Source organism: Crocuta crocuta, unplaced genomic scaffold, assembly GCF_008692635.1.
Source record: "Crocuta crocuta isolate KB4526 unplaced genomic scaffold, BGI_CrCroc_1.0 scaffold705, whole genome shotgun sequence".
NCBI lineage: Eukaryota > Metazoa > Chordata > Mammalia > Carnivora > Hyaenidae > Crocuta > Crocuta crocuta.
The window spans coordinates 286,782-302,403 of record NW_027527827.1 but is presented as its reverse complement, the minus strand read 5'-3'; the positions used below and the strand labels follow the sequence as shown (position 1 = coordinate 302,403).

Below are 15,622 nucleotides of genomic sequence, written 5' to 3'. Positions count from 1 at the left end.
TGTGGAAGGAAAGGAAACGGGATGGAGCAGAGGGAGAAGGTGAGAAGCAAAGCACGTCCAAAGATGGCCCCAGTCAACCCCTAGGGAACTGAGCTAAACCGGCCCCTCAGAATTGTGCCTAATGGTAGGAGGTATGTGGCTCTGAGCAAGGCCACTCTAGCTGATAAAATCCCTGCAGAAGCCAGGACAACTGAAGGCTGCTCAGTGATAAGTATTGACTGCCTTGCCTTAGGGAATCTTACTGCATTTCCGTGGCTGCCATAATGTATACTTTTTAATAATAGGGGTCCACTTCAAAAAAGGAAGAAATACATACTTTGGTGAAAGTCACTTAGAATCCTTAGAATTAGCACTTTACTGGGGGGCCTGGGGAGGGGAGGGGTGCGCTCAGTTAAGTGTCCTGATGGTTTTTTTTTTTACATTTTATTATTTATTTTTGAGAGCACACAAGTGGAGGAGGGGCAGAGAGGAGACAGAATCTGAAGCAGGCTCCAGGCTTTGAACAAACATTCAGCCCAGAGCCCGATGTGGGGCTCGAACCCATGAGATGTGAGATCATGACCTAAGCTGAAGTTGGACGCTTAACCGACTGAGCCACCCAGGTGTCCCAAGCATCTGACTCTTGGTTTCATTCACCTCAGGTCATGATCTCAAGTTTGTGAGTTCAAGCCCTGCATTGAGCTCTGTGCTGACAGCAGAGAGCCTGCTTGGGATTCTCTCTGCCCCTCCCCCATTTGCTCAATCTCGCAAATAAACATTTTTCTAAAAATGCAGAATTCCAAAAAACTCTTTTTGGAAGAATAGCCCTAAATAAAAAGCCAACCGCTCTATCAGTTACTTTTGTCCTTTATTTATAGACTCAGAGGAAGACTTGAAATGTTTGTATTACTTTCCTAGGGCTGCCATAACTAAGTACCACTAACTGGGTGGCTTAAAACAACAGAAATGTATTCCCTCACTGCTCCTGAGGGCAGAGGTCTAAAATCCAGGTGTAGCACAGGCCATGTGCTGAGACTGGCTAGAATCCCTCCTTGCTTCTTCCTGGCTTCTGGTAGTGATCCGCCATCCTTGGCACTCTGGGGTCATAGCTGCATCACTCCAATCTTTGATGTTGTCACCTGGCATTCTCCCAGAGTGTCTGTGCTTTCCTCTTCTCATAAAGACACCAGTCATGTTGGGTTAGGACCCACCCAGATGACCCCATCTTAACTTGGTTATATTTGCAAAAACCCTATTTCCAAATAAGGTCATGTTCACAGGTACTGGGGGCTAAGACTTCAACATGTTTTGAGAGAGGACACAATTCACCCAATAACAAAGCTCATTTAAGCTTTTCGGTTACTTTAAAATATATTTTATAAGAATAATTACATGGTGGGGCGCCTGGGTGGCTTAGTCGGTTAGGCTTCTGACTTTCGCTTAGGTCATGATCTCGCAGTTCGTGGGTTTGAGCCCCACGTCGGGCTCTGTGCTGACTGCCAGCTCAGAGCCTGGAGCCTGTTTCAGTCTGTGACTCCCTCTCTCTCTGACCCTCCCCTGCTCCCACTCTCTCGCTCTCTCTCCTAGAAATAAATAAAACATTAAAAATAATAATAATAATTACATGGTAACAGGGTTCTCAAATTTGGGGGTAAAGAACTTGCAACAGTCCAAATGACGTCTTTTATAATTTTGTCAAGCACACAATCCCAAAAGAACTCCAAACTTTGGGGTGCCTGGCTGGCTGAGTCAGTTAAGCATCTGACTCTTGATTTATTCTCAGGTCATGAGCTCTTGGTCTGTGGGATCGAGTCCTGCGTTGGGATCGGCACTGACAACACGGAGCCTGCTTGGGATTCTCTCTCTCCCCTCACCCCTCGAGGACCCCGCTTGCACGCATGCACGCTCTCTGAAAAATAAACTTAAAAAAAAAAGAGAACTTCAAACTTTAAATATTTCAACTTAATTCAGTTTAGTAAAAATAGCACTTTTCGGTTTTAGAGAAATATTAACTTCATACCATAAGCTTTCGTTGTCAATGACACTTTTATTATAGTTAATTTAGAAATTCCCATTATGCCATGGTAGTCAGGCTTATTCAGAGAAATAAACCAGAATTATAAGGGTAGGAAACACTGCAGATATTCTTTCTCACATGACATTCAAAACCAACTATCTATTCAACCACATTCAAAAAGCTGATGATATACTTTGGCAGTTCTCAAGAAACACTGGTCAACCCATAACTAAATCTCAGTGCATCAGTTAACACCTGTGCACCTCCCCTTGCAGTCAGCATTGCATTAGGTGTTTAAAGATTAGCAGTTTGACTCAATAGATTTTAAAATATGAATTTAATACTTAAATATATTATTCACAGAGTTCTTGGCAGAGTTGTATTTTGAAGTTTCTATTGCTGAGAAATTTGAGGTTCATGTTGTCTCTTTTTCAGTCCCAAAAGCTCCGTTCTGAGTTCTCCAGGCTTTGGTGGAATTTCAGGTATTGACTATCAAAAAAAACAAAAACAAAAAAAAAACCATAGATAGCTGTGCTTTTGTAGTCTGTAAGTATACGTGACCTGAAAGGCATCAAAGAAAGTAAAAAGTAGAAAAAAACAAAAAGTCCCTGTGCACTCAATCGTAAATCCTGATTCTGAGAATCTGTGGCTAATCGAAGTCCCTTTCTGGCCTACACTTGTAGGACTCTATTATCCAGACTGTGTCTTCAGTATTACAGAGCTCACAGAGGGAGAGTTTACATCAATATTAATGGACAGATCACAATCTTAATAAAGCTTTCCACATTTTGAAATTCATTCTGCACCATTTACTGACTCTCCACCATGTGGCTGGCACAGGAAACAGGTATGAGAAATCAATTCATTTATTCAAAAACAAGTGCCTCTGGGTGTTGTATGTAAGCCAATTTGACAATAAATTATACTAAAAACAAACAGTAAGTGGCTATTATGTGCAAACTGTAAAGAGAAGAAAAAAACTGACTTCAAAAAAAGTGGTCAGGAAAAGCCTAAGTTAACTTCCTCTTTTTTGGTTTTTTTTTTTTTTGCTAACAGCTTTAGTGACATATAATTTATACACCATACCATTCACCTGTTTAAAGTATACAATTATAATTCAATGGCTTTTGTTTTACTTATTTTTTAATGTTTTATTTATTTCTGAGAGAGAGAGAGAGAGAGAGACAGTGTGAGCAAGGGAGGGTCAGAGAGAGAGGGAGACACAGAATCTGAAACAGGCCCCAGGCTCTGAGCTAGCTGTCAGCACAAAGGCCGACATGGGGCTCGAACCCACGAACCATGAGATCATGACCTGAGCCGAAGTTGGACACTTAACTGACTGAGCCACCCAGGCGCCTCAAGTGGCTTTTAGTATATTAACAAAAGTGTGCATCCATCACTCCAATAAATTCTGGAACTTTTTCATCACCCCAGAAAGAAACCCTGTGCCCATTAGCTGTCACTACTCTTCCCCCACCACCCTCCTCCACACTACGCCACTGCCCTGGGCAACCACTGGCCTACTTTTTGTCCCTACAGATTTGCCTGTTCTGGACATTTCATATAAATGGAATCATACAACATGTGGTCTTTTGTGACTAGTTTCTTTTACTTGGCATGTCTTCAAGCTCTGATCCATGCTGTCAAATACATCTGTACTTCATTTCCTTTTAGGACAGAATAATCTTCTATTAAAAGGATATACCATAGTTTGCTTATCCATTCACCAGGTGATGGACATTTGGATTGTTCCCACTTTTTTACTCTTATGAATAATACTTCCGTGAACATTTGTGTACAAGTTGTTATGTGAACATACGTTTTCATTGCTCTTCGGCTAAGCCTCGATGTGGAATTGCTAAGTCCCATGACTCTATGTTGAACTGGTTCAGGAACTGCCAGACTGTTTTCCAAAGCAGCTGCACCATTTCACATTCCTGCCGGCACTGTAAGGGGGTTCCGGTTTCTCTACACGCTCACCAACACTTGTCACGAGCAGTCTGCTTCTCTTCGTTATAGCCACGATAGTGGTTAGGAAGTGGTATCTTACTGGGGTTGTCATTTGCATTTCCCTGATGGCTAACGATGCTGCACACCTTTTCATGTGCCTCTTTTGTCTGAAAAGGTGCCTTCTGAACAAAGACAGGGAGGAGGGGGAGAAGGGCAGCCATGCAGGTATCTAGGAGTGTTTCAGGCAGAAGGAACCACAAATGCAGAGGACCTAAGGCAGGAACATGCCTCTATGGGCAAGGAACAGCAAGGTGGTCAGCACGGCTGGTATGACGTATTGGACTAGAGGTTAGGAAGAGACGAGGACAGAGGACAAAAGGGGGTGCAGAGATGCAAAACCACTGGAGAGTTCCAGGCAGAATGACATGCATGACCCGACTCAGGCGTAAAAAGAGGGCAATGGCTTTACTGAGGAAAGACTGTAGAGGAGCAGGGGTGGAAGGCAGAAGAAGGCCAGGGAGCTGACACGGTCACTGAGGTAGGTGGGAGGTGACTGACAGTGGCTTGAATTAGGCGGTAGCAATGGAGGTGGTGAAAAGCAGGGAGATTCTGGATGCATTCTTCAGATTGAGCCAGTGGGATCTGCTGTCACACACTGTATGAGAGAGGCGTTAAAGAGGGGGGGCCTGAACAGCAAGAGCAATGGAGTCACCATCCACTGCGACAGGCAAGACTTCAAGAAGGCCGGGTGTGCTGGGGGAAGACGGGGAGCTCAGTCCTGAACAGGCTCACTGCACATCCAAGTGCAACTGTTCGTGATGATTCAGAGGCGTAGCTACTTCTAGCAGCTGTCAGCTAACACTGTTAGGTCCTAAGGAAAGGGACCACATGGTGATCTCCTCATTTCTTACAATCCTAGGCGGTTATAAAAAGCAGGCAAAAACTGTGCTCAGGACCCTTATAAGTTCATAAGATTATAGAGAAGTAAAATCTTTACTCAAATTATTTTATATAAAATATTATTTGAGCATAATTTCANATACCTCAATAGCTTTTCAATGCCTGAAGTTCAAACACCTTGATCTGGTTCATTTTACTCTTTTATCTCCTAACAACTAATTAATACTAAAGAAACAAAATCGTTTAGGAAAGAATACACAGTGTGGGGTCAGGGTCATAGGAGAAGTAGGGACCAGGGGCGCCTGGGTGGCTTAGTCGGTTAAGCGTCCGACTTTCGCTTAGGTCATGATCTCACGGTTCGTGGGTTCGAGCCCCGCATCGGGCTCTGTGCTGACTGCCAGCTCAGAGCCTGGAGCCTGTTTCAGAGTCTGTGACTCCCTCTATCTCTGACCCTCCCCTGCTCACGCTGTCTCTCTCTCTCTCTCTCCTAGAAATAAATAAAAAATATATTTAAAAAAAAGTTTAAAAAAAAAAAAAAAGGAGAAGTAGGGACCTAAGAGACATGCTTCACAGCAAAATTCTCATTTTGAGGTGAAAATGACTTTCCAAAAAAATCAGTGATGGGAACTGGAATACAAGGCAGACTAACTAGTGTGACAATTTCCTATCTTAAAACTAGTCCTGGGATGTTGACATTCCAATCCCTTTACTATAGGCAAAGAATGTAGCTTGTTTCATGTTCATCAAACTGTGGAAACTAATTAATTTAGAAGGGCTCTTTTCTCCCCCAGGTCACAAAAGGAAATTACATGGGGGTGCCGGGGTGGCTCAATCAGCTGAGTGTCCGACTCTTAATTTCAGCTCAGGTCATGATCCAGGGTTGTGGGATGGAGCCCAGTACCCAGCTACATGCTGATCTTGGAGCCTGCTTGGGAGTCTCTCTGTCTCTGTCTCTCTCTGTCTCTGTCTCTGTCTCTGTCTCTCTCTCTCTCTCTCCCCCCCTTCCTCCCTCCCTCCCTCTCACGCCCACTGCCCCTCTCCTCCACTCACATGTGCTTTTTCTCTCTCTCTCAAATAAAAAAAACAAAAAAAGTAAAAACAAAAGGAAATTATACGAAATCACAAAGCCCTATAAAATACAATAATACACTATACCATACACCTGAAACTAATATAACACTGTATGTTAACTAACTAGAATTAAAAGAAAAGCTTTAAAAAATATAATAAAGTACAGTAACAGCATGTTTCAAATTTCTACAAAGTACAGACACTCATGCACACACAGGCACATACATGTGGAGTAACTGGAGTCGCCAATACACTACAAAGCTAAAATGACAATTCAACTTTTATTAAAAGAAAGATAGCACTTTCACTTACTAAAAATATATAATATATATTATATATGTAAAATATATAACTTTTAAAAGACTAAAAAGTTTACCCACATCAAAATTTAACAATGTCAGCAGACATTCTAAATAGCAATTTGCGTGTATACAGTTGTGTCTGGAGACACCCAAAAATGAACACTTCAACGTGAGTCCTGAGACTGAATTTTTTTTTTAACCAGCCATTCCTTTGATAATAAATAGATTATAAACTAAGGAAAACAGAACTAGTAAATGTAATGCAAAAGTAAATGAAAATGCAAAGAGCAGCTCAAGCAAAAGCACACTTTGCATTCCGGGAGAGTGTCCGCCTGAGTCCTGCCTCCGTTCCTATTCTGAGGAGCTGAGCTGGACAACTGAGATGCATCCTTAATGCTGCTCCCTGAAGCCAGCGCCGAGCATGAGCTCGAGGCAGCTGTCAGGGTGTCTTCTGCTCTGCGCTCCACCCAGACCTTCTAGCTGTGAAAGACTCCTACAAAGGTTGTTACAACAGTGACAGTGATTGCTAGAACAATACCAACAGACGCCGCTAAAGAACACAAAGCCTTTAAATATTAGTAAAGCATCCGGCATCCTACACATAGCTGGCCAGCCCTGGCAGTCAAGTCCCTAGAGAGGTACCCTACTGCTGACGTTATCGCCCAGTCGGGATGAAGTGGCCTGAGACGCCTCAGTATGGTCCTTCTAGAGATTCTGGCTTCATGCTGCCTCTTCTCAAGGTCCAAGCAGCAACCCTGCATATTCCCACTTACAATGAGATAGGTGAATCAAACGTCAATTATCTGGTCAATTTCCCAGGGTCACATAACAGGCGTTCCTTCCTCTGTAAAGCCTGCATCATGTCAATTCCTCACGAATTAATGACTCAATTACATTTCTCTGGAAGGTTCTTACACTTTTCTGTCTCCACTAAATATCCATGATGCATCCTCAGAACTCACAGGAGGAGCAGTCTATGGTGGTAAGAACGAGCTACTTCAGCACTGTTTGTACAAAAACTAGGTACCCCCAAAATGTCACTAAGAGACTGATTAAATAATAAATAATATACAGAACACTCTATTATGAAATGTGATTCAATGGTCAGAAAGGAAAAAGGCTATTGATATAAACATATGTCTATTCATATAGATTTTAACGAAAACAAACAAGTTACAGAGAACTGTGTGTAACTCCTAGTTACATGGAGGAAAACACCCTATAAACTCTGTATGTGTGTGTGTGTGTGTTTGTGTATGTGTGTGTGTTTATTTAAACAACAGTAAAAGTCTGCAAATATACACTCTTCGAAAAATGGTAGACATGTGGGGAACAGCCTGGAGAAAGGGGGGTTTAGTAAATGGGAGGGAGGGATTTTCACATTCTCCTCCACATGCCTGAATTCAAGCTGAATGTTTTACTTGCGTGTTGCACCACTTTATTAACAGGATCAAAAAAGAGAAACACTAAACAGAAAGCTCGGGCTTCAAATCCTCAGTAAGCTATGTGATCCTGGAAAATCACGTTCACTCTTCTGAACCTCGGTTTCCTCCTCTGAAAACAGGAATACCTCCCAAACTGTAATTGACAGGGAACTGAAACTAAAAAACCGGTTGGTTCTCTGGGTTACCTGCCCAGAGTCCGGGCAGAAAGGACCATTCCCTACGCGGTGCTCCAAACCACTCTATTCACACCTGCAGCGTAACACCTGGCACAGGCTTGTAATTCTTTCCATTGTGCTTCCTTGCCTCACCTCCGCAAGACCAGAACTCCTCCCAGGCACCTGTATTTCCTGTTCTAACTCCATGGATGCTTATTAAAATTAATGTAAATTTCTCCCTATTTTGAATGTCTATATTACCTCCTTCTTCAATCATCAAATATTTATTGAGCATTTACTACATTCTAAGCTCTTCCTAGGTGACTGAGATACAAGGTGAACCACGCAGGCCCAGTCCCTTCATGGAGATGACATTCCGGTGGAGGAAACAAAGAACGACTACATTAACAAAGGAATAAAATACTCGCAAACTGTCACAAGTCCCTTCTGGAAACAAAGGACTGAGACAGAATAGCGCAGGAGCAATCCTTCAGGAACTATCCAAAGGACCCTCATCGCTGGAGGCAATACTTGAGCAGAGAGACTTGATGTTCTGAAGTAGGAAACCAACCCCAGATCTGGGAAGAAAACATTCCAGGATGAGAAAAAGCATGGCCTCGAGATGGGGACAAGCTTGATGAGTTTGAGAAACAGCAAGGAAGCCAGTGTGGCTGCAACACTGGGAACAAGAGGTAAATGGCAGATTAAGGCCAGTGGCAGGCATGTGACAGCTAAGACCCGCGTAAGACCTTGTTAAGAACAGGGCATGCATTGCTCTTAATGCAATGGGAATGCTATCCTAAGGCTTAGGTCCACGGCGGAGATGCTTCTAATTCCGTTTTAGGATCGTTTCCGTTGCTGGGAGGAGAATGGAGTGGTCCAGCGGCCAGGCCCCTCCTGCACTCACCAGATCAGGCCGGTAGTACCTGTGCACCACTTCGGCTCCGGCGCACATGGCCAGGAGGCTGGCGGCGAACATTTTCAGGTAGGTGGCCCAGGACACGCCCGCGGGCATGGTCGAGGGGCTGGACGGGGACGGAAGGAGGGCGGCGTTAGAACGCTTCCAGCTCGAGGCGAAACAGGCCACCGGCTTCTCTCCCACCCCGCGCCCCGGGTCCTCAATTACGAAACGAGCGCGCGGAGGGGCCGAACGTCCCCTCCACGCCTGAGAGCAGCCTCCCAGGGGCTCTTAGTGTCGGGGCTGGGCCTTTGGAACTGAAAGGCAGATAGATCTTGCGCACCAAGCGGAAGGCCGACAGCCGGTGGCTTCCCCGCGCCCCAGTCACCTCTAGCGGGAGGGAAACTGCACACCGCACTCCCCACTGGCCCTAACTGCGCGCCCCGAGAGACCTTACCGCCAAGTGCCCTAGCGCTCGGCAGACGGTCTGACCGCGGCCGGAAATGCGCCGGGGTCGGAGCCGACGGCCCGCGGGCGGAACCGAAAGTACAGGGCCTGAGAGCCCCGCCGGACCAGAAAGTCAGGAGGGGCGCGGCCACGTGACCGGGCAGATCTGGGACTCTGGGCTGGAGCCGTTGTCTGTTTTTTTCTCTTTCTTTCTTCCTCTCTTTCTCTCTTTTCTTCCTTCCTTTATTACTTTCTTCTTCTTCTTCTTTCTTTCTTTTTTTTTTTTAACTTAGTTCCCAGTGCTTTCCCAGCCCCAGGCTCTCATCGGGCTCATTACTCTCCCTACAGTAAAATCTGCCGCATATGCGGATATCGAATTTCGGGCTCGAAGCCGGCAGGATTATTGTCCCTCGTTTGTCCTTTCACACGTCTAAGAAAATTGCTTACGGGTTGATTGGCTTGCCGACCACTACGTGCTCAGATGAGGTCACCTCCAGTGAATGAAATAAAGAGCGCGCTCTGTTCTTGTGTCCTTGGACCTGAAGCAAAGGCACACTCACACTGCTGTTTCTTGGGCTGTGCTGCCACTGAAAAAAAAGAAAACTGAAGTCCACATTATTTAATCTATGCATATTTAGATTGTGCTATGGCTATGGGTTTTTGTTGAGGAAAGGTTAACCCAGGACTATATTCTGAAGCATTATGGTTGTGTATGTAACATGAATCATGATACACTCACCTTTTAAACACTTTTATGGAAGTATATGTGACATAAACCACTTATTTTAAATATGCAAATTGATGAGGTCTGGCATGTGTACATCTGTGTGACCATTACTACAATCAAAATAATGAACATATCTGTCACATTCAAAGTTTCTGTGCCTCTCATTCCTCCACAGTCTCCTCTGGATCAACCACTGATCTGCTTTCTGTCACAACAGATAAATGTATTTTCTAGAATGCTATGTAAATGGAATATTGTCATACAATCATGCACCCTCTTGGTCTAGCTTATTTCAGGCAGCACAATTATTTTGAGATTCATCCACATTGTCGCATGTATCACTAGTTTACTTCTTTTTACTGCTAAGACCGTAATTATACCACAGTTGGTTTCTCCATTCACCTTTGGTGGATATTTTGGTTGTTTCCAGTTTGGGGCTTATAGGAATAAAGCTTTTATAAACAGTAAAGTGTAACAAAAAGACTCATATACAGGTCTGTGAACATATGCTCCCATTTCCATTGAATAGAGCAGGAGTAGAATGGCTACAGCAAATAGTAGGTATGAGTATAGTCAACTTTTAAAGAAATTGCCAAACTGTTTTCCAAAGTAGGTACACGGTTTCACATTCCCACCAGCAGAGCTGACAGCCCCAGTTTCTCTCCAACCTCTCCCAGCACCTGGTCTGGTTAGTCTTTTTCATTTGCAGGCACTCTAACAAGTTAGTAATGGTGTCTCATGACTAATGATGCTAAGAATCCTGTTACATGCGTATATTTTCTTTGCTGAAGAACCTGTTAAAGTCTTTTATCCATTTTTTATTGTGTTAGGTTTTTTATTATGAGTTTAGTCATCTTTATGTATTATGGATGTCTTTTATCAGATAGATTTGATCTGCAAATATTTTCGCCCAGACTATAGCTTGTCTTTATTTACTTTTCCTTAAAAATCTTTTGAAAAGCAGAAGCTTCCAATTTTAATGAAGTCCAATTTTCAATTTTCTTTTTTATGGATCATGCTTTTTGTGTGTACAGGCCAAACACCCAAGAGACCTGCCCTGCCTGCCAGCAGCAGAATTGATTTCCTACCCAACGGTCTAGCTCCTTACTTCTTGAGCTCACCGCTCAGAAACCTTCACTTCTCCTTAATTTCTGCCAAATTCTCCCCTAATTCATTAATTTAAAAATGCATAGGAGCTACATATTCATTCATGTTCTTTAGTTAACATGAGTTTCGTGTTAGAAAGGAGCTCTGAGGTTAAGTCATTTAATAGACACCTCAGAAAATTACTTTTTGTTTATTTGAGATCTTGGTTTGTTCCTTATCTCACATTCCTGTCTCTGAGAAGTGAAAGCTACATCAGATTCCAAACATTAATCAAATTCTTGGCGTATCTGTTGCAAATGGCAGTTGTTGATTAAATTCCATATTAAAGGTCAGAGGCTATTTTCTAAAAGCAATGCAGAAATACATTAACTTCTATTAGGATAATTTCATTCCTTCTAATAATATTTTTAAAAAATTTTTATGTCTGTTTTATTTTGAGAGAGAGACAGAGAGCAAGTGAGGGAAGGGCAGAGAAAGAGGGAGACACAGAATCCAAAACCTCAGGCTCCAGGCTCTGAGCTATCAGCACAGAGCCCGACATGGGACTTGAACCCACGGACTATGAGATCATGACCTGAGCCAAAGTCGGACGCTTAACCGACTGACCACCCAGGCACCCCTCTAATATTTTTAAATTATACATTCTTATAAACTAATAAAGTATATACTTTTTAAATTCTTGAGATAGAATACATAATAAGAAATTTCAGGACAAGATCTTTAAGGCAAGATAAGTACGGCAAAATACCAGCCTAGCACAGCTAAAAACGATTTGGGGGACACCTGGGTGTCTCAGTTTAACTTCCAACTTCGGCTCAGGTTATGATGTCATGGTTCATGAGTTCTGGCCCCACATTGGGCTCACTGCTGTCAGCCTGTCAGCACAGAGCTCCCTTCAGATCTTCTTTCCCCCCTCTCTGCCCCTCCCCCACTTGTGCTCTCCCACAAGTAAATATTTAAAAAGAAAAATAAATAAAAACGATTTAAAGAGCTGTTAAAAGACAAACCAGTAAGATTCAATTCCACTTTAGAGAAAAACTGTCTTTTATATCTTTTGAGTTTTTCAGTTTTTGTTGTTTTTAAGTAGCTCCATGTGGGGCATGGAGCCCAACTCGGCCTGAACTCATAACACTGAGATCATAACCTGAGCTGAAATCGAGAGTTGGATGCTTAGCCATCTGAGCCAGCCAGATGCCCTTATCTTTTGAGTTTTCTGCCATGAATCCAAAATCATTTTATGCAGTGCCCAACTCCCTTTCATATTGTAGTCTATCAGTAATGAGTCCTATGTGTGTGTATCTCGTGTCTCTCCTCTTAGAAGGACACCAGTCATTAGATTTAGGGCCCACCTTAATCCACTATGACTTCATCTTGGCTTGATTACATCTGCTATGACTCTGTTTTCAAATAAGCCCACATTCACACATGCCAAGTGCAAACAAATGTGAGGGAGACACTATTCAATTCAGCACAAGCTCCTACCATCTACTCAAAAACTTTAAAAATACATAAATAAAAGTTTAAACATTAACTGGAAAAAATGTTCAAAGGCTCGTAAATTTTAAGGAAAGTCAATTCTTTCAAAGCCTAGAAAAATCTTGTATCCTCCTCTAAAATAAATGTTCGTTAAATCCCTGACACACAGATTTTTTTTTTTCCTAAATCATTTGCTTGGAACGTGTAGCGATTCCCCCAGGGTGACACCACAAATACCCCATTTTACAAAATATAGTTTAAGTATTAAAGACCTGTAATAAAAGGCTGAGTAGATACAGGAGAGTGTGAACCACAGGTCTCCTCATTTGCTCCCTGTCACTTGTAAAATAAGCTCCATTATGATGGCTTTTCAAACTTTTTTTGATTGTGTTTCACAGTAAGAAATACATTTATAGGATCATGGTACATATGTATGTGGAAACAAAACAATACTTCCCTTTATTATAAATAAACATTTTGACACTTGTTATTCTGTTGTATTTCTCCTTAATGCTTAATTAATTTCAGGACCCACTTGTGGATGGAAATCTGCAGTTTGGAAACCCTCCCTCATGGTAAACCTTGTTGACAAGAAGATGCAACTGACGGACAGAACACAAGCTAAGAAGGAAGCAAGCTTATCAGGTTCTTCACAGGGAGAGGAGGTACTGAGAGGAAGAGGGAAACAAAGTAACGTGACTTGATCTTCTTTTGCTGTTGTGCTATCATGTACAGTTTCTTTGACATAGAGACATATTGGGGTGCCTGGGTGGCTCAATCAGTTAAGTGTCCGACTTCGGCTCAGGTCATGATCTCACAGTTCGTGGATTCAAGTCCCATGCCAGTCTCTGTGCGGACAGCTTAGAGCCTGGAGCCTGCTTCCGATTGTGTCTCTCTTTCTCTATGCTCCTCCCCTGCTCACACTCTGTCTCTCTCTCCAAAATAAACATTAGAAATTAAAAAAAAAACGTAGAGACATATTTGGGAAAGATTGGAGAAGGATATTTGTCCTAAGCTTCCCCAAGCTCTGGTAGGCAAGGCTCACAAACACAAGTTTGGCTTCCAGATTCAGATTCAGAGGGTGAGAGAGAGACTGGTCGGATAGGAAGCACTTTGCTGCAATTGCTTCACCATTTCCTGGTTTGATATCCTGCTCCCCAGTATCTCTATCAGGCCTTTTGCAGGGTCGAACTGGGCAGAGGCCGCTGGTCTGCTGAGGTCATGACTGGAGCTGGCAGACCCAGGATGCACTGCACCCCACAGTAACTCCACATGTGTGAAAACGTTGAGAATCAAGGTTGCAGCTCTTTACACACATATTTATTTATTGATCTATTTTTAATTTATTTGAGAGAAAGAGAGAGTGGGGGAGAGGGTAGGAGGGAGAAAGAGAGAATCTCAAGCAGGCTCCATTCTCAGTGCAGAGCCCGACATGGGGCTCAACCCTAGGACCCTGGGATCATGACCTGAGCTGAAATCAAGGGTTCTTCACAGGGACTGAGCCACCCAGCCGCCCCTTTACACACGTTTAGTCACTAGAATTTTCTCTGAAATAACTGAGGTAAGCTACCTGCTTTAAAACTTTTCTGGACTGTGGTCCTGAGTGCTTAGAAAAATCAGAGGGAGAGAGAGAATGGACTGTTGTTCGTTCATTCATTCAACAAATACTATCTACCATGAGTCAGGTTCTGAGTACTACCTACTAATGGACAGAGCATCTGTAAAAGATCTGAAAAGTTTAAAAATATTAAAAGTGTCATTTAAGCAACTGATATGACACAAATTAATCATTCTGCATTTACTCATGAAAGCCCCTTAGTGGACCCGAGTGAAGAAGACACATGAAGCACAGAGCCAGTCACTTCCCAGTCCATGTTACCTTCGTGAGCAATCGATAAGCCTGTGCTGCTGTAAACCACTGAGATTGAAAGAGGACTACCTCTTTACCACCTCCATTTTGACCACAGTCTGTATTTTCTAATTAAGTTTTTCTTTTCAGTTATCTCTAAACTCAGCAGGCAATGCATCCCATGTTGGGAACCAAAAGTACCCCTCAAGCAATGAGGACCGCCCTGATGCCAACAAGACCTTGCATGATAGGCCTGAGGGCAGTGGTCAACTTGCCCTTGTCCCACATTTCCCTTGCATAAACCTAGAAGTATTTCCAGCAATTTCGCACTACCTGGCTGTCTTCCCGGTGTGGGCCTCAGGGACATGAATTGTTTCACCACCGTTCCTAGCTCTACCTTTGGATTTTGTCAGCGGTAAGTGGACAAATCTAGTCCGTTTGGGACCCCTGGAGCTGGGTGCTCTTGCACCACAGCGCCCAGATTACAAGACTTTAGGGTCATTTGTTACCACAGTCTAACTCGGAAAAACTAATACAGCAGCGGTGTTTTTCATCACGCAAACTAGAGAATCAGAATAAGCCTACCCGCATTAAGAGTGAAGTCCTTGTACTAACACCTGTAACGATTTGAAAATTACTGAAACAAAAACCAGCTGTAAGAGCCATTGAGAAATAAAACAGTGGGGCTAGTCTGTAACGTAATAAAGGGAGCATGGGACTTAAATGCCACTCATCGTACACTTAAAATTTTAATTAATATTTTTATTAATTTTTTGCATATGCAAATTAGACAACGGTTCCCGTAAAACTTTACATTTTACAAACCAGTTTTTATTAGTTATCCTCATTTTAAAGATTTTAGTAAACTGATGACCAACAGTAAATTCATGGTATGGTGACCTCAACTCCCAGGTTTTCTAACTCCAAAGTCTCTTATTTCCCTCACATTACACCTGATAATGGATACTTGATAATTAACGCAAAACACGTTCTTAACCAGTATAAAATTTGGGGTGTAAAGGCCGGGATAGTCCCGATAAGCATAACCGTCTCCCCTACACATCGCCCCAAACGACACCTCCCGCTCCTCACCCCCCGCCTCCCCACCCCGCCCACCAGCTACGAATACGGGTGGACAAAAAGCTTGCATCACCACAGCGCTCCTCATCCCGCCCTTTTTGTCCTCCACCCTTCCCGGAAGGCCAAGCGAAGAACCAACGAGAGGGGAGCGAACGTGATTGGGCTGCCCGCATCACGTGATGACCACGAGGCGTGGGATTTGGCTCCGAGCAGACGGAA

At 43.2% G+C, this 15,622-nt stretch overlaps 1 protein-coding gene across 2 annotated transcripts; it reads right to left on the bottom strand.

Moving 5' to 3' along the window:
- Positions 1 to 2,314: 2,314 nt before the first annotated feature.
- Positions 2,315 to 9,282, bottom strand: UQCC6 (ubiquinol-cytochrome c reductase complex assembly factor 6). 2 transcript variants are annotated; one of them, XM_077778453.1, is made up of 3 exons: positions 9,175 to 9,282; positions 8,727 to 8,844; positions 2,315 to 2,485 (listed from the first exon to the last, which is right to left on the bottom strand). In XM_077778453.1, exons 2-3 carry the CDS (start codon positions 8,832 to 8,834, stop codon positions 2,390 to 2,392), a joined length of 204 nt encoding a protein of 67 aa, XP_077634579.1. In that variant the 5' UTR covers positions 8,835 to 8,844; positions 9,175 to 9,282; the 3' UTR covers positions 2,315 to 2,389. The 2 variants fall into 2 exon arrangements, with proteins under 2 accessions (XP_077634579.1, XP_077634587.1); XM_077778461.1 differs by lacking the exon at positions 9,175 to 9,282 and adding an exon at positions 9,061 to 9,167.
- Positions 9,283 to 15,622: the final 6,340 nt, after the last annotated feature.

Bases quoted from the DNA above. Each gene is read 5' to 3' on its own strand.
- UQCC6 (XM_077778453.1), bottom strand. From the start codon at position 8,834: ATGCCCGCGGGCGTGTCCTGGGCCACCTACCTGAAAATGTTCGCCGCC. The intron at 2,486-8,726 runs GTGAGTGCAGGA...TTTTTTTGATAG, and splicing joins GGTACTACCGGCCTGATCTG to TCAATACCTGAAATTCCACC.